Here is a 27,595-nt window from a genome sequence, read left to right as displayed (position 1 = left end):
AAAAGACACAGGGTTCCATTCAGTAGTTTATTAATTAGAAACACACAGAAGACAATAAAAACAAAAAAGGAAAAAAAACAGCCAAACACATCCAGAAATGAAAAACTAATGCTTGAGATTTTCTAAATTTAAAACCAATCACTAGGTACAGAAGGTAAACAGTGCATGGCCCACCCAAGCCTGATATGTAATGGTGCTAGTTTCTACTGAACACGTCGCCGCCCCCCAGGTGCTGCCTGTGGGAGTAAAGTCTACCTGCTGCTGCTGGTTGTTTTTGGGTTCTGACCACGAAAGGCAGTGGCGCCTTTGACAAAATAGCAGTTGATAATGAAGTGGGGCCTCGTTTGTGACTAAGAAAACAAATTGAAATGGTTTTGATCTGGTTGAGACGTAGTAAAATGCTGGAAAACATTGAAGAAGCTTTTGATACGGCACACTCGTACAGGTGCTCCCTTAAATTGTCATTAAAACTATGCAGCATGTGCGAGTGAGCGATGAACTCGGCCTGAGAGCAGGGGTTATTGGGCAGGGGGGGGGGGATAAATCCTAACTCGGACTTTTGGCTATTTGAGCAGGGAGGCTGGCAGCTCCACCAGCAGTGGGGTTTTGTCACAGCCAAGCTGGTTAGCACCTGAGAGAGCAGGTCACGCTTGCGCGGCACTGACATCACTATCCACGCACCAGCAGGCGCTCAGAGCCGACACGGTCCTTCTCCGCGCTTTAGGCTGGAGCTCGGGATCAGTGTGGATCCAGCTGCTGCAGCTACGCAGCAGTGCAGAGCCACGTCTCGTTCTGCCTCACACTGTTCCCAGTACACGTCATCAAGTTTATTGCTTAGTGAGAGAAGTGCATATATTCAGAAAACATCCAGACTGGTGCTTTTCTTCAACCCCCTTTAGACATCAACATGAAATGTGGCTTTTTTTTTTTAAAGAGAAAAAGGCTCGCTGCTTTTTTGACATCGATGCTGTCCTGCAATTTAGGGGGGGGGGGGGTCACATCTCCCAGGATTCTGTCCCGGATCAGACCAGGAACAGCTCAGTGCAGCCAGATACAAACTAACTGATGCCCCCCTGGAAAAAGGCACAAGCTGCAGAAAGTCTCTGCAAGTCTTAGACACAGAGTGTCAGAATAATGACGATCTCCCCGGAGCTTACAAAAGGAAAAGAAAGAAAGAAATACTGTCCGTCTCTACAGCCGTTATTTCCTCTCAGTTTTACAAAAAGAACTTGAAGAGCAATAAGGATTTGATCACATTTAGTGAAATGAACAAAGTACTAATGTAGATGACATACTGAATTTATTATTTGAAATCAATCACTAATAAAATGTAATGTAAAAAAACAAAAAAAAAAACAGCATGGAGGTACCCCTGAGATGTCTGAATTACATACTACTGTAAAAAGCTATTTAAAAAAACAAAACAAAATAAAAACAATTTTCATGGGCATGTGTTTTTCAAACAGCTCCTCAAAGGGTCCCAACATTTTACCAGTTTACAAGCAACAACATTTCAAAACCTGCGAGGATTAAAACCAGAACTATAAAAGGCAGATATCTTCAGAAATTAACCCATTTGAATAAAATATTCCATTTGACTGAGTGCATCTTTTGCGAAAAAACATTTTCAGGAGCGCTGCGGCGCCTCAGAGGCAAACTTACCAGTCCGACAAATAAAAGAAGACCTTCATGGAGCTCGCGTCTCTACCCTCTGCAGCCCCCAGCTCAGCACAATAAACTATCCATTCTCAAAGCAGCACGTCTGAGTAATTCAAATAAAAACGCCTTCTGCAGGATATTTGAACTCCTTTAAAGGGATCTGGCCCTTTTTTTTTCTTTTTTTTTTTAACGTTGTTCCTACTTCCTCTACAACAGCCTACACAGTGTTGTGATGCGTGTGAGTGTTGCGTCTCCTTTAAGAGACTTTAACATGAGGTGAGTCTGACGTGACCTCTATCGTCATCACAGCTATGTCGACAACCACGGCTAACGTTGTGATTCAAATACGCGCATTTGTTTACCAAGCATCTCTTCTAGTGGCTGCAGCCTGCCACACGTGCACACACACACACACACCTTCACATGCACCCGCGCAAACACACTCACACGCCAATGCAGGCCCAGTCAGATGAAAGTCTTCCTGATGGGAGGAGGGGAGGGGGAGTGGAGGGTGAGGCGAGAAACACAGCGGGGGTCCCTCGCGGTCACTCCCCCCCCTCCCCTTCATGCTGCTGCGTGTCGACCTGCCGGCCTCGCTCACAGTTTGGCAGCCATGAAGTTGATGTGAGGCTTGACCAGAGGGAAGAGAGGCAGGCTCCTCTTGAACTCCGTCATGTCCTGAACCAACGTGGGCTGCGAGGGAAAGAGGCGGCAGGTCAGACCAGAAACATTCTTCACCCTGTCCTGCTTCGTCCGTTCCTTCGAGGACGAAGCCCTCCCTAAACTGCATTCAGTGCTGATGGCAAAAAGAACTACATGCACTTCGTTTCCATGGTAACAAGGTAAGGTAACCTACACTGCTTTCTACCTTTGCAGAAGCGCCTACAATGTAGTCGGTGTGCTTATATCAGCAACAGCTTCCTGCTGTCGTTCTGTTTTCACTCGGCATGAAGCACTGCTTCTAAAAATGTGACGTTTTCTCAGTTTGGTGCTGAAATAAAAACTGGACTCAAAGACATTTAGTGTCGTTCCTTTTCTACAAAGCAGAATGAACACACACGTGTTATATACTGATGTCATGTGACATTCATTTTGACATTTTTCTCTTATTGCCTTTTGGTCTCAAGTTGCAAATGTCACTCACATCGGAATAGAGTGAATATGTGTCAGTAGCTGGGAAAGCAGTCGGCTTAATGAACGTAGAGGTAAAGAACATGATCTTTACCTGCGGCAGGGAAGGAGCAGGGGCCAGGTTGACATCATTCTGAGCGGGGAACTCTCCCACTATTGGACCTGGTGAACACACACAGGGACGTGCAGGTCAGCCCGACACTGAATGAACCCACCGTGACTAAATGAAGCCCGTGAAAGAAACGCGTCAATACAGATACTCACAGGAGTCCATCTCTCTGGACAGGACGTGCACGGACACCTTGTGTCTCTTCGGGGCTTCGACTGTCAGCCGATCCTGAAGGGACACAGACAGAGAGGTTTGGAAAACACAACCAAACAGCATCATTACTAACACCAAAATGTAGAGTTTTATTCATTATTTAAATGGCCACATATAGTCTTGGGGAGGAAACACCCCCCTCCCTACAAAACTCAAAAATATTTCATGTAAGTAGCTGGAATGACTCATCACTGTGTTGCTGCCACAGAGGGCGAGACTCAGTGTGGCCTGGACGGCCGTGTGTTTTTCACAGCGAGTCTGGGATCAGTTCTGACAGCCCTGTGGAGATTTAGATACACAGTCGGGCCTCGTCACTGTCTCTGGATGGAGGATTACATTAGACTGAAGATTTGGCTCGTCTGCAGTCAGACAGTGTCAACTCTGGCGACCAAAAATGGAGAGAAAAAAAAAAAGAAAGAAAAGAAAATGCCCCTGCGATGGCAGCTGATACGACATTAGAAATGCATTAGGTTTATTCTGCATGGGGCCTGTAATGGTTTCTGCAGGGCTGAGATAATGCCAATTCTTTCAGCAGCTATGTGTCTTTGGCCCTTTATCCCCCTTGAAACGGGCTGGCTGGCTGTCATTATGGCAGCTGATATGCTGTGAGCGTCCTGTGTCAGTGTCACCTCCACGGCTATGAATAGAAGCGGGCGGCGGGAGGAGATGAAAGCCAGGAGGGCAGACTGAAGCCAGCAAAACCGCGTGTGTCTGGACACACACAAACAGATTTAGAGTAGGCGGTGTGCTCGTGCTGCATATTGGACCGATACTGCTCTTTTATCAGAAATGTGATTGTCATGCAGTCTTTGAGCATTTACAAACAATGAAAAAAATGTGTATTTTGATTGCTGCCGTGACAGTTTGGCAGCTGTGCTTATTGGCCGAGCTCCACAATTAACTATCGGGAAAATGTAAATGTCTCAATGAATGCTTGAACCGCTGGTAAGGTTTAAAAGAAAATACAAATCTGGAGTGGTACCCTGAGACGAAGACATCCTCAGGAGACCTCAAGGTATGTTAAGTTCATTAAACAGTGTTCTGGAGCTTTCGATCACATCACTTAGTCTTCATCAGCAGATGGAGTTTCTGTTTTTCTGTATGAACCGACGCTTTTAAGCCAACATGTGTGGGAAAAAATGGAGATCTGACATCTGGGCAAACTGATCAAAAGCTCCAGAGCAGCTACCAAATGGACCTTGTGGTTAGATTGTTTGTTTCAGGAAGTTGGTTAAGAATTTCTCAAACAGAAGTGACACACGGTGTAAACACCGTTCTAAACGTTCAGGTCAGGCGTCAGATATTGTATCAGTGTCAGTGCCAATTTCATCATTGTAGAATTGTGACTATTACATTCATCAGCTCAAATGTGCATTTAACAATGATTGATAGACCTTAAATATCTCACGACTCTTGCATGGCATAAAATGTAGGGTCATTGTGGTAATTTATGTGGCCGCCTCCTAACGACACCTCTGCAGTCAATACAGCAGTAACCACAGCCGCAAAGTACCGCGATTAAAGCCAAATGAGCGCCGTAATTTAAGGCTGCTCAAATAAAGCGGTGGCTGCTGGGGGAGTCAGTGCACCTGGGGATCCATTTCATAAATATCATGTTGCTGTTTCCATATTAAATAAGCTAAAATTCTCAAAGCTCAGATTTGTTTGGTGTTTATGGGTTTAACATCCTCTCCTTACAACACGTGAAGATTTGAATATCTGACCTCATTTAAAAAAAAAAAAAAGGGAAGCCATTAAACTAAACTGATTCATCATCCTGTGTCTCCATAGGGACTCTGAATGGCCCATAACATGAAAGATGTTTCAATGTGGGCAAGATGTATATTCTTTATTTAAATTAAAAAGAAATGGAATAGAAATAAGCAGATAATAAAGACCGGCCTTCAATGATGTCGGTAATGGTTTGAGCTCAGGCCTGGGACGGAGACGTCACATGAAATAAAGCTGAACTACTTACTCTGTAGAAGTGCATTATGTTTTCCTTTGTCAAAGTCTTCAGATACGCCACTTCAATGTTATCTGCAACACAACAGGGCAAACAGAGGTGTTAACATGATTAACATTAACGTCACTATTGCTCAGCAGTTTCAGTCCATGACAGTATAATAAACTCGCAGAGACTTTGAAGTTTGACCCATCATAGTGAAAGTCGGTCAGCTCATTAGTGCTGCATAAAAACGCAACTGAAAGCACAGGGTGTTAAAAAAAACAACAACACAGTGTTGCATGTCAGTGTGTTGAGCAGTCAAGTCTCATTGCCTTGTTACTCATTTTTACTTATTATTCAAATCAAGAGAGTCTCCACTGCTGTGATGGTAAATCAAAGCTTTTTTAAAAACAGAATCTAACCATATTAAACAAGCATGTTTTTGCACAAAATGACTGACCCAAGCAAAGGGAAACAGTGAGCTGCCAGCAGCTCTCTCACAGTCAGCCCATGCAGCAGACTGTGTGTAAGCTTTGACTAATGCCGCGTGTTGTATGTTCTTTTTTTTTTCTTCTGCGCCCTTGGCGTGGTGCGTGTTCGCTGCCCTCGCTCGCCCGACTCTTCTCCTCGAACACTGCGAGTATCAGTAATCACCACCACTCCCCTGGCAACCTTTCAGTGTTGCCATCACTCAGGGCTTTAGGCAGATTACCGGTGAATCAGGCCCATTACAATCCATTACGGCACTCAGGAGAGTGCTGCAAGAGAGAGGTGTGCTACGGCTGCACATTATTCCAGGCTTTAATCGATCCCAATTTGTGCAGCTCTAAGCAACATCCCGCTCACCTCTGGGACTGACCAAAAATATTGATAACTCTCAAGAACTTGTATTTGACTTTCCACGTAACACAAGCTGTTTGTAGAGAGAGTTTGGAAATGTATTTCAATATTTCGCCTGAAACCTAAACATAATTAGCAGTGAGGTGAAGTGGACTGTTGGGAGGCCTCACCTCGGTCAAAATTATACTGCTGAGAGATGATCTCTCCCCAGTACTTGGCACACTCAGCAGACAGCTTCTTAGGCTTGTCCAGGCGGCGGATGGCCAGGGCCTGGATGTGCTTCTGGAAGGCTTCATCGCCCATCTCCTCCACGGCCTTCTCCATGGTGCAGAGGAAAGCCTCCACACGGCTCTCCAGGTAGTGGGGCGCCTTCTCCGACTGGATGATGAAGCGCAGGCCTTGCACTCCGTTGGCACGCCGGGGCCCACTGAACACGATGTAGCCTGGATATGTAGTGGATATGCAAGAGCTCAGCACAGAAGATCAGACTGTTTCTCTAAACTAATAACGTCATGTACTTAAACCTTTTAAGTGGTTTCAAAAACATTTCATTCTGGCACTATATGGGAATATTATTAAAGCACTACTTCCAACTGCGGTTCAGGGACTCAATCCATTCATTCCCCAAGTTATTAAACATCATCATGGCTGACAGCACTTTAGAAACTTCCCTTACAGTTTCTGGTCTTTACAGAGGAGTATTTAATTACCACATGCAGATTAAAGCTGCATAATTCTCTGAGAAAAGTGCCTGAATAAATATTCACAACTTGGTGGCACATTTTTTCCTTGTCTCTACACACAGTGCAGTATATTGAAATGTGTTGCTACTAGTGATGGCTCCACCACTTTTTCATGTCCGATACCGATACTGCAACCTTGAGTGCAACTAACCAACACATCTAAAAACTAACCACTGTACTCCACTAAAGGAAGAAATACAGAGCCCACAACATGACTCAGTTATGGACAGTACGGCACACATGGCATCTTAAGGCACTCACAACTCACACTCGAGGCTGAGGGTCGAAACAGAAACTCTAGTTTCTTTCATATGTAACCTCTTGGGCAGAACTGTATGTAAAAGTGCAAGTGTTTAATCTGGTTCAAGTTTCCAACGCTGCTGCTGCCGCCCTTTGAAACACTTGCATTGCATAAACTGCACTCTGCTGTTTTGCTTATCTCTTCCTTGAGTTTAAAATGATGACACGATGACAGCGCTGCTGGCAGGTCTCACTCACATTCAAGCTACTGTTCACGTGACACAAGCTGCTCACCTGTGTTACTCGTGACACATCTCTCTTTACGGCATGTCGTTCAACGTTCACGATAGTTTAGGCTGATGGATAGTATCTGATTATACTTTTTCCCCCCTCCGATATCCGATCCAGTGATTTTGGCCAGCATCAGACCGATACTGAGTATCGGATCGGCACATCCCTAGTTGCTACACATAGTGTTTTTGTGTCGTGTGGGCTCACCCAGCTGTTCTTTGGTTCTCAGGGTGTTGAAGCAGGGCTCGGAGATGATCTGACAGAACAGCTCCAGCAGCATGTTGTCGTGGGTGGTCTGCATGTCTGTCTGATAGTAGATCTCAATGCCACAGTTGTTGTGCACCTCGTTCCTCTGCTGGTAAACATACCAGCCACCTGAGAGGAGCACGACAATATTTGTTCATTTTCTTTTTCAGTGCTGTAATCATACAAAGCAAACACATTCACTCGGAAATGCATTACTGACACAGATAAAAAAAAACAAAAAAAAAGGTAGGACTCTCAAGCTGGGCCTGGAAAAAAACGAAGAAGTAAAGGAAATATTCAAGTTCATTTGTAACAATATATTTTATTAATTTTATGTTTTTGTATTTCAAGATTATTGAAGACCCCTTTCCCTCCCATCTTCCTGTCGTACTGCTCCAGTTTTTAACATAAAACAGATTGTGGAACAGGAAATGGAAGACAGACTACGATAACATAAGAATTTAAATGTCTTTCTCGTATTTGTGTGCCGATTTAATTTAGATTATAAAGCCTGGAACAGTTCTGGGCCGTGCTGAGATGTGTTGAGAGCTACACTCAACATGTTAAACAGTGACTGAGCAGAAACCAGCCGAAGTAGTTTAAAGCAGAATTCTTTCCATTAACCCCAAATCCACAGTGATCCATGAACTCAGGCTGGTGAAATTCATTTCCCTGCTTATCTACCTGTACCGCTCTATATAATCCATTCCGAAGATGATCCCTGTATGTATAATCGGTTCTTTCAAAAATAATCAATGCTGCCTCAAAGACTGATGAGCTGTTTCAGTTGTAGATGCGCAGTTCTGCTTGAGGCATAGATGAGTGTGATACAGTCAAACAGTGAAGTTCAGACAGAGGACGGTGGTGACACTCTCCAGAAATCGGAGACGTTCTGCTGAATGCCAGCATCAAGCTTTTTTTCTCCCCAAATTGCTCTCCTCTAGCCTTTCATCTGTACTTTAAAAACTTTCTTTTGAGCAGAACATGGAGAGGAGCCATGAGTTCCAGCACAGGGAAAACTGCTTCCTTTTTTTTCCTCTTGCTCGACTTCACTTTGTTCGAGTCCATTGTGATCAGGCTCACTTTGAATGCAGGACAGGTCGAGGCCGGGTAACGCAGGTAGCTTTTATGCATATGCTGACAGAGCACTTTGGCTGCGCGCTCAGGGGGCGTCATGTCCACAGTCCTCAACATCTCCCCCAGCATTATTCTCAACACGTCAAATTAAAGTTTTACTTGAGGTTTGCTTAGAAAACATAAAAAGGGAAGCGTAAAGGTTTGGGGCAGATAAGCTCTTAGTTTAAATCAAAAAGCTAATGTGGAGTGTGCACATCTCAGGCTTGTGTGTCGAGGGAGTATTTTGTTTTTGCCACAGCTCGTTAAACATCACGCAGCGTTCAGTCAACTCCAAAGAGCGTGACACACTGAACTGGGCATTTAAAGCAGTAAGTTGTGCAATCAATCATTATTTTACCATATAAATTACAGACCAGCATTTCATGCCTTTGCTACAGCAACAGAACAACATAACTTTGTAAATGTACTTGTTTTCTAGTGTTGGTCCTTGTTTTAAAAAGCCTGTAAATCTTTCTGATTTTACTTGGATCACGTGATGCCTTGAACAATGTGTGACTGGCCAGATTCATGTGAACTATCTGCTCTCAAGCTTTCAGCTGTGAGAGTAATACCGTGTTTCTTGGATAGACCTTCGGCCAGTCAGTCATTTCATAAACCAACTTTGTGTTTACATCCTTTACATCCTTCTCCTATGCTCCTGCTCTGTGTCTGACTGGCAGTCTGGAGCTGAGCCTGGAAAATCCCTCGGTGAGACTCAGGATGTCTCCAGGTGGCCCAGCACGAGCCCTGGTTTTCCCTCTCCACATCACTCCACTTTCCTAATGTAATCAGAAAGGCAGCACAGGTGCTGTGCTTGGCGTGTGTGCATTCATCTTTGTGCTGAGGGGAAGGTGTGTGCGTGTCATAATGACGTCCATTTCCACCCGGTGACTGTTCTGTTCCTCTGAGGGAAATGAGGGATGTTGAATGTAATCAAGTCTTTACAAACTCAACACGGCATCACTGATGACGAGGGCAAGAGCGCTGGGTGAGGACTCTTTGGCATGGTCGCCATGGAGACAGGCATGACTGGCAGACGATGATCAAGAGTGCTTAAAAGTGTGTGTGGCATGCAGGGGGAGTACAGGACCTACCGTCTGGAACCTGCACCTCTCTGTAGCGAATCAGTTGGCTCGGGAGGAGGGGCTTTGTGTGAGCGTGCTCAATGAGCGTGTCCTCCACCATTTGCAGCATGCCAAGCGCAGACTAGAGAGATGCCAGACAGGGAGAGAAAGCAAAACATTTATTTTAGTCCACAAAAACAGGATTTTTTTTAAAAGGAAAATTCTACTCACAGAAAAACATTATGTACCGTTTAGCTCTGATGTTACGCTCTCTCCAAGACTCAAGACACTTTCCCTTAACCTGCCTCCTCTTTCAGTTAGTGATTTTCTGTGCACACTCCCCAGCTGTGGGTTCTACGTGACCAGAATTAAGTCATCGTGACCATTTTCCACCCTCAATTTGTATCGCACACTGATGGTACACATTGGTAAGGGATTGCTCTCTCAGCCTTCACCTAAAAACTGCAGTGATATTCCACATTCAATGTACATTCCCCCCCTTTATTAACTTCATTAACATTAACTTCATTTGGTAGTGAGATGTCACCACTGAGACATCTGTTGCTACACTTCTACAGAGACCGTGAGTGGAATTTTGTTTGCTCAAAGCATCACACACTTTTTTTTTACACAACGTGTGTTTCCAGAAACAATGTAGTGCTTACTCAGGACAATCCAGAGAGATGACTGAGCCTTTAAAAGTTACTTAAAAGTAGACTTAGTGTAATAGCCACGTGTGTATAGAATCCCTTTGGAACATGTTAAGATATGTGGGGTGTATATATGAGATGGACTTCAGCTAACAAAGGGATTTAGAGGTCTCTGAGTCGGACTCTGACCCACCCACCACATGGTAATAAGTTTAGCTGTTCTTTTAAAATCACTGTGTTAAAATCATTTTAAGGTGATGTTTTCCTGCCCTCTAGCTTTGCCAACATTAATAAGTACAATTTTCTCATTTTACAAGGCTTCTCTGCAAAACTACTTGGTCAGTTCTTGCTCTGGCGTTACAGGAGCAGGCACGATGGTGACGAAATGGATCATTGCTCCCACCAGAGAGTCTAATTCTCTCTCCACCAGACTGTGACGCTGTCATCGTTACAAGGCGGTGCTGTGATGGCTGGGAGGGCTGGCACCTCGCACAAAGTTTTACTTGATCGCAGGCTCTTAGAAAAGGTTTATAATCATCTGTGATACCATTGGAAGGTCAGATAAAGTACTGGAGGAGACTCAAATGTTGTTTGAGAATAAAAAAGGTGTATTGCTGAGTAACAGGCATACACAAATTTTACAACACTGATATGAAAGGAAAGCTGCACTATTGCAAATTTACAAATCCGTCAAGGCAGAGAGGTAACAAAATTCTAATTCCTTCAGCTGGCAGTAAAAACACAGTGACAAACCTCCTTGGTGATGTTGCCATGGAGAAGGGCTTCAATATGTAACCGTGACAATAGCTGTGGTATGAAGGCCTTGAGGCGTGGGAGAGTTACATCTGGAATACAGATCACAGACAACAGCAATCAATCAAAGAGCAATTTCCCAAGCTGCTATCAACAATCAGAATCAGTACAAAAAAAAAAAAACACAGAATAACTGCTGTGTGTGTGTGTGTGTGTGTGTGTGTGTGTGTGTGTGTGTGTGTGTGTGTGTGTGTGTGTGTGTGTGTGTGTGTGTGTGTGTGTGTGTGTGTGTGTGTGGTGATTTCATCATACAGTATTCCCATCATGAACAAGACAATCATGCAAGCCTGGTAAAACACACACTTACACATTCAGTTACACATGCACAAAAATCTAGTCTGTCTCAGTGGGCTGGACAATCTGAATTCAAGCAACGTCTGACCCAGATTCAAGGATGAGCTACAGGGACACACACACACACAATTTATATAAATGATTGTTTGTCCACAGCAACACCAACACACGCACACAAGGAAAGGAGAGACTGAAAGTCTCATAGACCCCAGACAGGGGACGGCAGGAGGGTAAGGACACTGATAAGGGAACAAGCCGTGGTAATTGGAGACCCTGGCGACTGGGCTGCAGGCTTTGACCCTGCAGGTTAATTGAGTCTCATGTGAATCCGAGGATAGTCTGTGTAAGCACCGTGGTAAAAATATAACAATCTGCCCTTCAGGTTCCAGACTGGCACTGCGGAGAGGAAAGACTGCAGCTAGGGAGGCATCTGCTGGAGAACAGCCTCAGCATTCAAATGAGGATTTAAGGAGGAAAACAGAAGAAGAAAAGACCTAAAGTGAGAGGAAAGAGTAGCCGTCTATTTACCTTAACTTTAACCCAGGAACTCCAGCCGACCAGAGAAATAGTGACGTATCTTATGGCCATACGTTTGTCGTCTGTTATTCAGCCTCATACAGTCCAACTAGCTACACAGCCCTAGCTTCCACTTGCGCAGTTCCAGCATGACAAAGGGCTAGGCTGTGCGTTTATTCTGTGTTTCAGTGAACTCAGTTTGGCTCGCAGTAGAAAGGGGCTAATAAGCACAAGCACTGGGACTTTGAGACAGAAGTAAAGAGAGAAAAGAGCACAAGATTAAGAGAAGCGTCTCACCATCCAGAGCCTCTCTGAGCTCATCTTTGGTCCAAGCAACCTCGGTCATGAGTAGACGGAGGTAGTACATGGCGTGCTGGTGAGGCTGCTCGGCTCTGAAGTTATTCAAAGACCTCATGTACTGCAGGGAGAAAGAGAAGGAAAAGTCAGTTCAACACAGACACTTTAATTGTTTTTTTCCTTTAAATGACTGCACAGTATCAAAACTACTACTACTACTGTTACTTGTATTGTAAGGCAGAGTAAAATATGTTCTGAACACCCAAGGGTTAAAGTCAGCTGTCCAATACATTCGTTCGATTGATCGTGACTTATCACAACTTTGTACCAATGACGTAGTTGCAGTCGGAGCTTACCGCTTCCTTGATGATGTCGAAGCGCTTCTCATCTATCTCAAAGGTGGCCATCTTCTCAATGATCTTCTTCAGCAGGATGTGCTGTTTGTCACTGTAACCTTTAACAGACAGCTGCAGCAGGCAGTGACAGAGCACAGGCACATTATCAACACAGAGAAAGGCAAGGTGAGCCGGGCATGATCAGTGGTCTTCCTGAGTTTTTACAGTTTCATTTGTGGATTTGAAATTTCTATTATAATGTGTCCCAAAGTACTGTAATTATTGGCTGTCCAAATGTTTGTCAAGAAAAGCTCATCCCTCCCCCGCTTAAGATGAGTCACCACCACTACAATAAATCTCACAAAATGTGTAACAGTATGTCTAAAATGTTCCAATAAACAAACTTCTGGTGGAATATAAGTTTAAAAACAAACAGGCGGCTAAAATGAAGAAAGGCTGATCTATACTAGGAAGCATCACTTCATCATCTACTGCAGTGTAAACATAATTCACTGTAGTCTCTCAGGGAGTCAGAACAGACCTAGGTGGTTAATGATGAGGTTTTTCTATGTAAATGAGCATTTTAAAAATGGAAAAGAACAGTCAAGGTTATTTAAAGCCTCCACTTTGCAATGTCATCCACACCTTATGGCCCTTCATGATTCAGCAAAACCCTCCAGCTACATGGCTACGCTCTCAGACTTATCCCATTCCTTCCTGTCGCCAGGTCCCCGCGGGGACACCTGTTAAAAGTAATCTCTCCTAACATCATTAACCTTGACAAACATCCGGCCAGTCCCACCAATACTGCTGACTTAAGACAATTACACACAACGTCTCACACAGCTACACAGATCGTGTCTTGAATAGCTGTCCCTAAGGACGCGCCACAATCATGAATGCACTGGGGAGAGGTCGCTAATGAATGCCGGTTACTGGGTCATATGACAAAAAGGTTCCGAATGTTAGGGCAGAAGTTAGAAAGCTTGAAAGAACAGAGCAAAACACCACCGCAAACCATTTTAATTCATAGGTAGGTTGTTACTTTGCTGTGCAACACACACACACAGAGATGAGAAAATTGCTGTATTCATAAACTGGGGAAACAAAGGGGGGCCTGATTGAGCAAGTTGCTCCTTACTATGCCCATCAAACCTCCTGGATACAAATCCACTTCTAACGTCCTTTGTGCACTTGCAAATGTGACTATAAATATGTCAGAGAATCTGCATCATTTGGCTTTATTCCTTGTGTTTTGCGACAGAGACACTTTTTCATCCACTCCCTGTGTGACACTGACACAATAGAAGCAAGAGAATGGCAGCCAAAAGACCCAAAAATAATTATGCAGAGTAGGCACAATCGTGCCATCTAGTCTGTTTCTCCTTTCTCCTGCACATGCACTGTCTGAATATATTACCCTGAATGAATTTTGGAAGTGAATCTGAATTATCAGTCACTCATGCGTCCTTGATACACAGAATCTGCACAAAGTTTTAAATATGGCAGTTTTATTGCCACGGTGGCCTAAAATGAAAACCAATTATGTTAATTCATTCATTTAAAAAAACACTAATCTGAGAAATGAAACTCTTGTGACAAAGACTTAATTTGAGGTGTCAAGGCAATAAAACAAACAAATAAATAAATAAATAAATAAACAGAAAACATTTGCTGTCCTGATGAAATCTGATGAACAGATTCTCTCAAACATAATCAGAATTCATTGAGGTAAATCTTTAAAATCATAAGTAGAAATAAAATGCTGTATTAGCGAATAACATTTCCAGAGGACTATATCTAGCTATCCTACAGCTAATAGACATTACTAAGTTGGTGTTTGCAGAGAATGCAGTAGCAAGCAGAGATATCCATAAATCCCTCAGGTTGGACAAACAGGACACACAGCACTTCACATAATCAAACGGAGCGTAGAAAAACCAAGCCATTGCCACACTCTGTCAAAGCCTCAAAGGGGACCCTTCATTGGCACCCCCACACTCCCCTCTAGACTTCAAACGGCTTACTTACGAAGATGGCATTCATCCCTGAGGCTACGCCATACACCAGCCCGGCCAGGCGGGCTGCATATGTATACTCTTTTAAATCATCCTTCAGTAACCTGAGTAACAAGTAGGTCATGTTGCAGTGCAGGGGGTCTGCGTATAGGTAGCGACTGATGGAAGGGGGAAAAAAAGAACAAAAACAAAAAGACATGTTTGTTGGGAATGACAGGTTGTCCAAATCAACACTAGACAATGGCAGGTATAAGAAGAATGATAAGAAGAGTATGTATATGCAGCCTCATGACCAGCTTTCTGTCGCGTAAAAACTGTCAGTGGTGGCATGAGTCTTCCAGAAAATATAGTTGTCTGTTTTCAGACTGTTTTAAATCATAAAGTCAATGTTGTTGGAGGAACGCCGCTTCACCTGATGCCATAACTACAGCTGTGCATTACCCTTAATACATCTAAAAGAAAGAAAAGGACAGTGACTCGATATGCCTGACAACGTGAGGAAATAAACACCTCTTAAGTAGCCATAAGGGTTTTCGCGGGAGGTGGGTGAGCAAAAAAAAGGGAAGAAGGACTGATGAAGAATGAAGAGGAAGATGCAGACAAAACAGAGGCTAGACCAGCCAGGTCTGGGTCAGAGAAGTCTCAATTGTCAAAGTACTTTCACAGTACAGACAATAACAGAAAACTATCATAGTCCATTGTCTGTTATAGTCTAACTTCTCATTAATCATCAAACCTTCCAATCTGGCCATAGAGGTGGCTTAAAATGACCTGTAAACCCAGGCCTGGCTGAGCCACAACAGCCCAGCCTGAGGATGATAAAGGTTGGGGGACGTGAGGTCTGGGATGCAGCATGAGGGCGATGGGGAGCGATTTTGAATACTTACATACATCCCATAGACGGTATTTTGGAGGTCATAGTTCAAGCCAGCTAGCTCGGCTGCATATGCATACTCGTTGAGGGAGTCCTTGAGGAGCTCCAGGTATAAATATGCCATGTTACAATGCAATGGGTCCACATACGCAAATGGGCTGTAGAGAAAATGGCAGTGGTCAAACAAAGCATAGAAATTTTGATCTCTACACTTTCTCACAGTCGGAGCTGAAGGTACAACAATTATCGTACAGTACATGATTGTTGACATAGTCATTAGTATTAGTAACAGTACTTTTAGGTATTGTTTGTTATTGAGAAATAATGAGAACTAATGAGCTTTCTACGTGTAGATGGTTGTAAGCTGTTAAGTGCTAGCAAGTAAAAGGTTGATTCAGTGGGTGGGACGTCGTGCCGAAAGTTCCAGCTGAAGTTCATAGTTAGTTACGCACCTGAAGAACTCAAAGTTCAGGCATGCCTTGGGAAGGAAGAACTTGTCATCCTGCTTGAACCACACCTTGCTCATAGCAGTGTCCTGGAAGAAATGACCACCACACACACACACACACACACACAGGCAGTTCTCATCTCATTTCATATTCATTGAAAGTCCATCCTGTGCAAAGCTAATCGTTTGCAGTCCCTGGAAATGCCAGCAAAGAAACACTTCAGCCACATTTGCTTATTCACACACATTTCTAACAGTAGAAATGAAAGAAAAAAAGGCACAGTGGCTTTAATTTAGTCTTTCCATCAGAGAACGGAATATGTACGCTGTTGTTTATCGCTTAGTTCCTCTGATCCTGACATGACGGCAACAACAATACTAATCGCGTTATGTCTCAATCAGAAAATCTTATTAATATATGAAAGCATAAGAGATTTTTGAACACTACGCAGTTAAGCAAGGTTTGTCCAGTGCAGGCAGGTAATGAAGAGTGACGATACTTTGATGATAGAGCTGCGCAGCAAACAACACTTGCCTTGATTAAAGTGGGGACTGATGGAGAGTCTTTCTCAAGAGGATAGATCTCGAAGTTGGTAGGGATGAACTCGTTTTTCATAGGTAATTTGAACTTGCCGTTGAAGTCTGCACTTGCCCATTTCTGAAACACAGGCGTACAATCAGCAAGTAGTGTCTTAGAAAACGTACGCAGCAGTCATACATTCATTACAAAGCAGAAAGAAAAAAAAAGACTCCCAGTATTGTGTGTGATTTGATTAGAGCACTATGATTCACCTCGATGGTCTCCTCAGAGATGGCCTCCTGTTTGTACTGTGTGCCATACCACTCTTCAGTCTTGTCCGTTTGCCCTTCAAATGACTTTGACACCACTGCAACTCTGGAAAAAGGAAAGAGTGAACCAGGTCATGTTACACGGATACAAAAACCTCTCTGTCAGAGCTAGTTTGTAACCACTCCACAAGATGAGACGTGAGTGCTTTTCTATTAGTATTGCATCTGGATCATGTTTGAGGTAGCGGAGATCCATTGACACGCTGTCTGCCTCTAAGTGATGAGCTATGTTTAGAATTCCTAGATGCTCTCAGTGTGCTGCATTTAGAGTGCGTTTCTCTGCTACCCGAACATTTATTCAATCAAAGTGGCAACAGTAGGTTATCATTTGGTAAACAACAACTCGGATTCAATGGATCAAATAGTGTGTATTATAATTTCTAGCTTTAGTTTAATGATGCAGCCTCCCAACTTGCTGCAACTTCACATCCAGCTGCTGATATGATAAGGAAGTACTGCCACGAATTCAAAGCAGCGCTGGCGAAACCCCAAGGTTAAAACAGCCACTTCAGTAAAGGAAGAGACTGGCATGCAAAATGTCAGGGTCAGCCAATGAGTGCATGCAATCTCCTCCTTGGTAAGCATTAAGGAATGGACTGGATACAAGTCGGCACTTTGCTTGACACAAGTAGCATCCCATAAAATAAATTAAATCTACAGTAGGCAAGACTTTCACATAAAAATTAACATTGTGCTATTCCTGTCAGGAAATTTCATGCCACAAAAATGGCTGAACCTCTTCAACTACTTCACAAAAAAACAAATGTAGGTCCAACTGCATAGTTTACTGAGATCATCTTAGCTAATCACTTGGTGTTTAGGTCCAACAACACTTTCACTTTGGCTGCCAGGTTTACCAACATAAAGTAGCAGCTCTGCTTCAACACAACATACTAATAGACTGGCCGATATCTTTAAATAACATGGGCCATGTATAAAAAGTTAGTTAGAAAACATTTTATATTGGCCAAATTGTTTATAAAAACTCCTGAGGATTTCAGCATTTCCAATTCAGAAAGCAAAACTTGATAATGTATTCCTGAGCACACACATCCATCTCCTGATGTAACAAACTGAACCTTTGAGGCTGCAGAGATAATCACATCTGTGAAGTTGTCTGGCATTACTTACTTACTTTTTTTAAAGGCAGAAAATTGAAAAGCTGTTTCATCCACATATCAAAGTAGACCAACAGCACTTTGTCAAAGCTGGCAGGCAGCAAAACTTATTTATTATCAGAGTCTATTATCCTCTATATTATTATCCTCTATAACATATAGCAGTTATAAAGATACAGCAGACTTCCTGCATCTATTTATCAATAAAACAGTGAAATCAATAAGGAAATAGGTTGAATTCTGTACACAGTATACATAACATTATTCACAACAATGCCCACCATTACATATTATAATTCTGTTATACTTTAGAGTAGGTTTTTAATAAAGAGATTGTTACTGCTTGTGTAAGACTGATGTTCTCCCACTGACCTGACATGTTCTGGCCTCAGCTTATCCAGCACCATCTCGATCAGATCTGGCCTGAAGTCCTCCAAAAGGTACTCTGCTGCCAGAACCTCTTCAAGAGGGTAGTACTGAAACACATAGAGCAGGAAGCTGTTAGCATTGTACCGCTTGAGGACAGGTAATTAACTGTAAAACATTTGTGGAAAAGGTTTCAAATTTAAATTCTTTCCTCCACTTTTTCTTTAAGGCCAAATAATAATAACAACAACAACAACAAGTCTTCAACTGCCAGTAAAACATATTTGTTGTTAAAGCCCTAATCTTAATGGTACCCAATAAATCAATAGTAACTGAAATAACTGAAAAACTGAATCAAAGCCTGCATACTGTTGCACTGAATGTCCCAGTATGGGTGTAATGTGACAACCTCCTGCCACTTGTTATAATAGAGGGTGAAAAAAATGATTTGCACTACCAAACGTGGCGAGAAGACATTCACAAGACAATTCCTGTAATTAGTGCAGCAGTGACCATTAGTCAATGACCCTTGCTGCGACAGTCATACAGGAACTGCAGTAAATACAAAAGCGCAGCCTATTTCTGACTGTGCCTCTGCACAATCTCTATTCTCTCAATACAGAGTCAACAACAGCAGCAGCAGCAGGCAGCCTGATGACGACAGCAGGTACAGACGCAATGAGCTGCATTGTGTCTCCCTGGAAACAGCTTTTGCAGACGGAGAGGGGACCTACGTGTAGTAACCCAGCCACTTTGGAAGTATAGCCACGGGGTCGCTCCTTGTCCTTGAACCTGAAGGCCACTTTGTTTAAGTCCTACAGAGAGAGAGACAGAGACACGGAGGATGTAACAAGTGAAGTCACACCACATACAACAGTTACATACAGTTGAGAGAAATTTAGAGCCGGATTCTAGAGAGGGGAACTACACGTTATTCTTATCCCTTAGAAAAGATCATTTTTGTAAAAGCAGACTTTTACAGTGTAACATGGAAAATGAATACTACCCAACTTCATTTGACGTAGCTACACAACATATATGATGGTGAAAACAGCCGGCAGGTTTGAATGCATCAGTATCTGCTGTCAGTGTCTTTGCTGCTGTTGGTCTCTCCACTAACCAGAAATAAGTGGGTCAAGTTTGTCCTGCCCCTCTGTCTGAAGTGTGGTCGCTGAATAGACAACATTAATTACCTTGCACTCCTCAAACACCCACTCCTGAGGTCCCTCAGTGCGCAGCTTCTGGATATACTGGAACATGTGGAAGATGATGTCTTCGACGTGCACTGCAGTGACACATATAACATGTCTCCATGAACATTATTTACATTTAATTTACTCACACACAAATCTGACCACAACAGGGAAATAATCCCATGCAAAGCACATCAGAAAATGGTGAATTAACTCCAGCACACGTACAGCCGTACTACCGTACTACTTACAGAGGCCCTCCTCAGTCAAGTCCACATTGATGATGAAGAACATGAATCCTCTGGCTCCTTCTTTTTGCCCTCCAACAAGCGTGTTCACCCAGCCTTCAAAATAATAATCATGGTCATTTCTAGTTAGTCATTAGTACATATTTCTTTTCATTTTAAGATTAAAAAAAAATCAAACATCTTGATAGGTTTAATAGGACACACATGTCTGTCATTATCTTGGAGCTCTCCTTCATGTCCTACCTTTAGATTTGAGCTCAGATAACAAACTTCCGGGTCCTTCGTGACCAATAAGATGTCCCAGATAATGTCCTGGGTTAGATTTGTAGTACTTCTGTAGGTCCAGGATGGGGAAAGTCACGTACAGATTCCTGATGTCTTTAATGGGCACCACTTTGTAGAATTGCTATGGGAGAACACAACGATCAAAAAAAAAACAACTTGTTACTTAGGAAGTCATTCAATGCGATATTTTAGAAAACATATTTTGATGAGTGATAACTGGCAAATGTTTTCATTATCTAGAATGAATATTGAATAAAAAAAACTAATAAATACGACGTCATTTAATAGTGGCTATGGCCGTCCATTATAGTAGTGGGGGAAACATTGGTGAGACGAGTAACTGGCTCACTTTGAGGTGTTCTTCCTGGAAGGGGTGCTCAGGGAATTCTGGGATAGGCACGTTCTTGTTCTCCACTTCTCCAAACAGCTTCACCACCATGGAGGTCAAATCATCTAATGATTCTGTAGGTAAAGAGGGATAAAAAATAAAGTTGACTACATTTATTGTTTAGCTTAGATTTACTCAAAGGTTATAGACAATAAGTAGCTCATGTGAGTGCAAAGAAGACCCAATGAAACTATAGTATTTCATCATATTTTGACCATTAATAAAGTATTTCTGTTCAACTCCCATGGTATTTTTGACCAGTAAATGCACAAGAAAGCTCACTAGACGTCCAGCAGTGTAGTAACGGAGAGCCACTTTGAGCCATTAATCATGTTCATCGAAGATGTTCTTATAAGCATTTCTGTCAAACTGCATCTCTTACAATTCAAATGAGAACAATGAGATTTTGCAAAATGTAAATTCCAGCCAGCAATCAACCTACCAGTAACGCTTCATTCAATAAGAGCTAGCTCAGAATTTGAAGACTGGAAAAAAAAAAAAAAAAGACTGGATACAAGGGGGTTGAGAAAATCATTAACTTGAAATCAAAAGGTGTTAATAGCTAGCAATCTTAACTTCAAGAAATCATTACCAATCATTCTGAGATGTTGGTGTAACCTTTTGAGAAACACGTCCGTCCTTGGCTTTTATCTTAAAACTATGCAATATCATCTTTGGTTTGTTGGGAAATTAGAACTTCAACACAAAGCCTGTTTTAGATGGCCAAACAGGAAGAGGGTGCCGTTCTTGTACAACAAAGGAAGCAGTATCCCTCATAATTACAGAGGATTGCATTGACTTAAGGTAAATAGGAAGATATATATATATATATTTTAAAAAATCAATCAATCAATCAATCAATCAATCACCTTCACAACAACAGCAAAGAGAAGACGAACATGCACAATGAAAAGGGCATACTGTGGACTAACCTTTAAGACATACTACAACCTGTCTTGACAATTTGTTTTTGGTAATTATACCGCGGTACAGTATCACAATTGATTTGACAATGATATGTTGTATTGCTGTATAATAACTTGCATATAAAACTAGAAATATTATGGTTTTGGCCTTGTACACCAAGTCATGCATGACTTGCATATTTTGTTCCTCTTTGATGTCTTGCGTAATTGACAGTAAAGGGGGTTGGGAAGTCGCAGGAGTGCTGAGGAGGCTGAGTGAGGTTCTTGCAACATTTAAATAAGAACCCTTACCCCTTCCTAACACACAGAGTCCCATGAGGTTGGAGGAGTAGTATGTAGAATGAAATTTCAGTAGCTCCTGACGGATGTCAATCCCATCTTTAGACGGTCGGGTCTCAAGGGTCAATTTGTTCCCTATAAGAGAAATAATACATGAATAGTGAATATTTGTTTTCCCACAGTGTCTCTGTGACAGAGTACAAGTGTAACGATCAATCTTTCAGTTCATAAAAAAAACCTTCAGGTTCACTGTCCAACTGCAATTCAATGTAGTATAAAATGAACAGATTCACAAATATGAGCAGCATATTGACAGATCATTAGACAGGGTATTATGAAGGATGACAGATAACGATCACTGCACAGGGTGGAACAATGACTGTTCCTCTTATTAGAGCACAAAGGACGCTGACGTAGACAAAACGTCAGCATAGTCTTCCTGAGAACTGCATAAATATTCAGAGCACTACAGTATAAAACTCTGAGTCATTCGATGTGAGAACATGAGAGGTTGGGTGACTTCCTTATTGTCAGTTTATGATGACCCAGTGACAGTAGCCTGTCAGGTACATCAACAAGCTGCTTAACTGCAACTGCAGCCCACATCTAGCACTTCTGAGGCAAGTCATGTGGCAGTGGTTGTTGTTTTGTTTTTCTGTCTGCCTCTCAAAAAACCTCAATCTGGAGAAGATTATGTTGGTCCACTAAGAGTGCATGACATTCAGGCCTGTCTGAGCCGCTTCTATTCTTAACTGGAATAAAGATTATAAAATTCAAGACTGCCATCAGGTGGCTATTTTGAGCTTGGAGCCGCTCCAAGTCCGTGTCATTCTGATGTGGGAATTCACTGGCCTGGAGTAAACTCCCTTCATGCTATGAGATGCTTTCCCTCATATCAGTTGAGTGAATCTCAATACGAAATGGTGGGCTTATACACATTTTATATATTGTCATAGAACATCTGGCAAATATAGATAAATTGGGGTACTTATGCAGCCTAATATCTCATAATATTCACCATGATGAGGTCATTATTAAGCTGAATAAGTCGTTAAACACTGCATGGGTGGTGTAATATGAATCTATTCAAATATTACACAACTAAATTCAAATTTAATTCAACATTAAAATACAAACAGGCCAGTAGACCATCACACAGAGAGAGACAGATGGAGGCAGACTGCAATATGCAGGAAGTCAGAATGAATAACATGATCATGTTCACTTTAAGTGAGCGTTGGTGGCAACTCTGGAGATTTTCTACCTGTTCCAAATTTACTGAAGGGGTGGTTGGGGTTGCCAGTGGCCTTCTCCAACTGAAACAGCCTCCAGGCATCATTCATCAGGTTCTTCTCATGCTCAGAGTCCACAGCATTCACCTCACGGTCCTTACAGCTCTCATCAAACAGTGGGCACAGGAAGAATTGGGCAAACCTACGGAGATCGCAATATGACAGTAAAGGGAACATTAAACAGTATAGTTCAGCATGAAGAATACATGTTCAGATGTATAATAACACTACTTAAGGCTGTGTCACTTTCAACATTCGCTCTTTCAGTGGTAGCCTAATGCTGTTTTGGGTTAAACAAAGATTGTTGGTGTGTAGGACCATTTGTAGACACAGAAAGGGATGAATGCAAAGTGAAACTGCCATGCAAATGAGGAAATGGTGAGCAGACACTAAATTTGAATGTTTTTAAGCTACATCCAAAGTCATGTCTAACACCCTTGTTGGACCTGACTAAAAATATACCTCTGTCAAGCAGCTTGTTTAGATCAATAAAACTGCAATCACACCATGACCCTTGATACTGAAATGTGTTTATTTCGGTTGTTATTCTTGGTGAAATACACCCTCCAACACTCACACAGTCTTTAACCCACCAGAAAGTGGTGGAACAAAATCTTGCTCTTTGATTAGTTACAAAATGTGTTAATTTCCTAGAAACTGTTGATAAATACAGTCATTGTGATTAGCATAGGGTATGGTTCAAATAATGTGGACAGCTAATGACACATATGATCCTTTCAAGCAGAATGCTCTTCCATTTTCAAAGAGGCAACATCATCAATATTTCAACAAACTCTGCACTGTCCTTTCCTACCACTACAGTCCAGATGGCCTTCACAATTCACTGGCGCAGGGGAACAATTAGCCTATGACCCATAAACAGGTGCTTGCTATATCATTCATTTATAAGTAGGTAAGCTTATCCCAATGGGTTAAATTCTGACACCACCTGACCGTCCTCTCCAAACCACCACAGCTGACACGTGAGCAGAGACCCCTGCAGGGCTGAGGACATCAGTCTCACCCTGTGTCTGGGGTTTCTGGCCTCAGTGTGGGTAGGAACTATGCTGATGGGTACAAAGGAGAGCACAGTGAAGCTGGGTCCGGTAACCAAAGACGGACAGACAACGACCTGGCAGCTCACTTGGATTAACACCTGGACTCCCAAGGGGAACATTGTATACTGATAACTAAACAACCATTTAAGCAAAGAGTTGACATCTGTCGTAATTGGACAAAGGTATTAGCATCCTAAAAAAAAAATTAAAAAAAAGACATGTATGTAAATGTGGTGGACAAAATATTAGTGACTGTTTGAATGAATTTGAATTTGACTGGCTATCTAGTAGTTAGTGTCAGGTTTGCTAATTATGACATTTGCAGAGACCAAGTCCACACAAATGAACACAGCAGAGCACCCCCCCACCTCCCAAAAAAAATAAAAACCTTAAGGAAACACTTAAGATGTACACAAGATATATGAGACAAATTACTTTTAGTACAGGGCGAAATGAATTCCATCAAATGAACAGGACAGTACCTATCTAGTGCTCCTTCCAAGTGCTCATGGGACACGTCAAAGTAATAGTTGGTGTGCTCTCCACTGGTAAAGGCATTGGAGCTCCCTGCGTGCTCGCTGAGGAACTGGCTGTACTCATTCTCCTTGGGGTACTTCTTTGTTCCCAGGAACAGCATGTGCTCACAAAAGTGAGCCAGGCCCGAGATATTTCCTGGGTCCGACAATGAACCTGTAAATTTAAGAAGAATTGCCACAGAAAATCAGTTGATCAAGCTGTAGCTATCAAACTGTGTCTGCCAGATTACTCATCCAGACTTGAGAGGAAAGCAAAGAGTCAGTAAGAGTGGAAATAATCCCAGATGTGTAATAGCACAACAATTGCTAAATTCTTACACAGAGAATTCACTTGTTATGTAAGCAATGATTTTAATAAACACAGTAGTCACAACATTTTCTTCATAGTTCTGCTGGGCAACTTTTTGATCTGTAAATAAGACATCAGGTAGGTAAACAGCATATTATGTTTACAGGTTTATTTGTGGCAACTGAAATACTGAATAACAGAGATCAAAGATGGTTTCTCCAAGCCTGGGACAAGAGTACGGCCAGTATCTGTGCATGTAACTATGGCAATCTGCAAAATACAATTTTTTTTTCCATAGTCTACATGGCAAAAAAATTGTTACATTTTTTGCATCTTTTCTCTAATGCTTTCCAAAACTGTGTGATAAGGGTCCCTGTAAAGAGGAAAGCCATATGAAAGTACATGACTACCTGGCAGGACATTAGTGATGAAAGACTTTTACCTATGTGGACATCCAAAGCAGCAGAGGATTTGTCTGTTGTTGGGTCACTGATGAGCATGGCCTTGAGGCCATTGGTAAACTCCAGGCCCCTGTAAACCCGTTTGTCCTCGGGAGAGCGAATTATGTCACTAACCACCCTGTTCACAGCTGGGTCGGTCATTCTGAGTGGCAAGGATGACACCAGCCTGCAGTGGAGGGAATCAAACGGGAGGGAGTCAAAAGTTTAGTAGTGCAGTTAGCCAAGGCGTCTGTCCTGCTATGTTCAGGAATTTTAACATTATCTCTTTTAGGTAAGGCACAGAATGTGGGAACAAAAACCATAAGTGACATGTTGTGTATATATAGCCACAACTCATGAACAGCCCTCAGTAAGGTGACCATAAGGCTTTAACAGATGCATGTAACATCATTATGAGAGCTAACGTTACTGATATTGGCGAACTCATGGTTTGGTACAGACTACCTTTGCAGGAATATGACAATCAATTTAACAATTTAACTCTGCAAACACCGCGTAGTTTTGAACAGCTCTAAAGTACAACCAACAACTTGGATAACGAATTTGTATTGCTACTTTGCTATTATAACAGTGTCCGCTAGAAAACAAAGTCAGCAAAAACCTATTGATGACAAAGACAAAAATATTTTTGTAAATCACAATTTAGCTACTATTTGGTAGTTGGCTGAAAATACGAATACAACTGCTCCGCCCAAAGTACAGAAGAGATTAGCTATCGTTACTCGCTAACGTTAGAGGACATTAAATAATCCCACTCACAGAAGGCAAACTACCATTAGCTTGCTAAATTAGCAACTAAAGCCCCAGAAAGGGGAGCAAACATCCAGGTGGCAGCCGGGTTTGTTTGTTTAAATCTGTGGTTACCTTTATTCCCCGCTGTTGTAAAGCGTTATACAATTTACAGATTATACAGAAGCTCCGCACTCTACCCGTTTTTAGCTAGCGTTACCACCTTAAGTAGCAACAAAGCTAACACATCATTCTAGCTAGGGAGCTTAACTTAATATAGGTCAACAAACCGGCTTTAACGCCCCGGCTCGCTAGCTAGCTAGCCTACCGCTTGGTGTTAAATTAACACAGTTATTTTTAACAAAATGTTACGACATTTTCCTGACAACACGTACCTAAAATCTTGGTTAAGACGGAAACCGGTGTCTGCTGACTGGAGATATCTCGTAAACTGGGCCGTTCGGTTAATGCACTTAAACATACTTTGCACCCATGAAAAACAAACCTTGGCTTTCACAGCGCCATATTTGAATAGACAAATACAATCGAACACAGAATAGAGCTTAATACAACGTGGGTGGTTATCAATTCTGCAATGAATTCAGACTGATACACGTGATCACGACAATGGCTACCAATTACACAGTTTAAAAAAAAGTGACTGGCACGCGGCAAATTGTCTAGCATGTTTCTGAAAATTACGTTGTGTCATTGAATCTGATATCGATTAGGATAGCCTGCGTGTGGATTTCCGTTTACGTTCAGTGTCTCGGATCAGGTTTCAAGCTTTGTCCTGCGCATTCAGCTGTAGATACACTAAATAGGGAGAAATTAACACAGTTGATGAAAAATTGTCAAATAAATATATATAGAATACTAAACGCAATTCCACTCTTCCCTTTGTGGAAATTTAAGGTAGCATAAGGTATAGTTAACTGGTGATAAAGTGTATTAGTAGTTAGAGATCCTTGAAATGTATGAATTTAAAACTGCAAAGATATTAGTAAATTGGTATTAATAATGCATGGCTGGCCTGATCCCCTGGATTAATTGAAGACTTAAAAACTATATTACTGTTATTATTTATATTTTTGTTATAGTATAGTTTTTTGACTATTACTTCTTGTATTATTGATTGTATTGTTAAATGTAAGTTAATTGTTCAGTAAAGCAATTACTAGTAAAAGTAGCAACGTAAGAGGTCTTACTTTTAGAATTCTATTCCAGTTATAGTAAAATATGAGCCGCAGAGGCTGGATTTTAAATGTCGTTGTGATTTCCGTGGATTACGTAGAGAAACTAGTTGCCATTTGTTGTCTCATCGCATACACAAAATATGCTGGATGGATTCTAAACATTTTATAAAAAATATAAAAAAATAAGGGAAGAAAGACTGAGCGAATGACACAACTCCGTAAGTTTTTCTTTATTTTAAAGGCAACGAGATGGGCAAAGATTATACTTTCCTGGTAGTGTTGAAACTCCCACATACATTAAAAGCAAATGAACTAATTGACACTGTAGCCAAGAACTAGGCCTATTTGAACATGAGAAAAAATAGGTTCAGGGCACTTTCATTCCTTTTTTTTCAATCATCCCTCTTCTTATCTGTACACGCACTGTATGTAGCCTATTTACTGCTCCATTAATAATAATAATCCTTTTTTTTTTAATTGTGGTTATGTAGCTGAAATTGCTGCCATCACACAGCCACTAGATGGCGACCGACTTCT

At 41.9% G+C, this 27,595-nt stretch overlaps 1 protein-coding gene across 2 annotated transcripts; it reads right to left on the bottom strand.

Annotated features, from left to right (window-relative positions):
• Nucleotides 1-1,360: 1,360 nt before the first annotated feature.
• On the bottom strand, nt 1,361-26,365 carry ide (insulin-degrading enzyme). 2 transcript variants are annotated; one of them, XM_070915601.1, is made up of 25 exons: nt 26,258-26,365; nt 25,115-25,299; nt 24,330-24,537; nt 22,762-22,931; nt 21,510-21,632; nt 20,254-20,366; nt 19,863-20,025; nt 19,623-19,715; nt 19,372-19,463; nt 18,913-18,993; nt 18,185-18,288; nt 16,638-16,740; nt 16,381-16,503; nt 15,850-15,932; nt 15,411-15,555; nt 12,527-12,637; nt 12,171-12,291; nt 11,004-11,095; nt 9,631-9,742; nt 7,382-7,549; nt 6,071-6,343; nt 5,091-5,152; nt 3,055-3,127; nt 2,885-2,952; nt 1,361-2,352 (listed from the first exon to the last, which is right to left on the bottom strand). In XM_070915601.1, exons 1-25 carry the CDS (start codon nt 26,341-26,343, stop codon nt 2,257-2,259), a joined length of 3,048 nt encoding a protein of 1,015 aa, XP_070771702.1. In that variant the 5' UTR covers nt 26,344-26,365; the 3' UTR covers nt 1,361-2,256. The 2 variants fall into 2 exon arrangements, with proteins under 2 accessions (XP_070771702.1, XP_070771703.1); XM_070915602.1 differs by lacking the exon at nt 15,411-15,555 and adding an exon at nt 14,537-14,681.
• Nucleotides 26,366-27,595: the final 1,230 nt, after the last annotated feature.

Source organism: Enoplosus armatus, chromosome 12 (assembly GCF_043641665.1).
Source record: "Enoplosus armatus isolate fEnoArm2 chromosome 12, fEnoArm2.hap1, whole genome shotgun sequence".
NCBI lineage: Eukaryota > Metazoa > Chordata > Actinopteri > Centrarchiformes > Enoplosidae > Enoplosus > Enoplosus armatus.
Note: the sequence above shows the minus strand (reverse complement) of the source record. Positions and strands in the feature narration are given on the sequence as shown.

Bases quoted from the DNA above. Each gene is read 5' to 3' on its own strand.
- ide (XM_070915601.1), bottom strand. From the start codon at position 26,343: ATGTTTAAGTGCATTAACCGAACGGCCCAGTTTACGAGATATCTCCAG. The intron at 16,504-16,637 runs GTGAATCATAGT...CCTGTGTTTCAG, and splicing joins TCTCTGAGGAGACCATCGAG to AAATGGGCAAGTGCAGACTT. The intron at 3,128-5,090 runs GTAAGTAGTTCA...GTGTCCCTTCAG, and splicing joins ACATAATGCACTTCTACAGA to GATCGGCTGACAGTCGAAGC.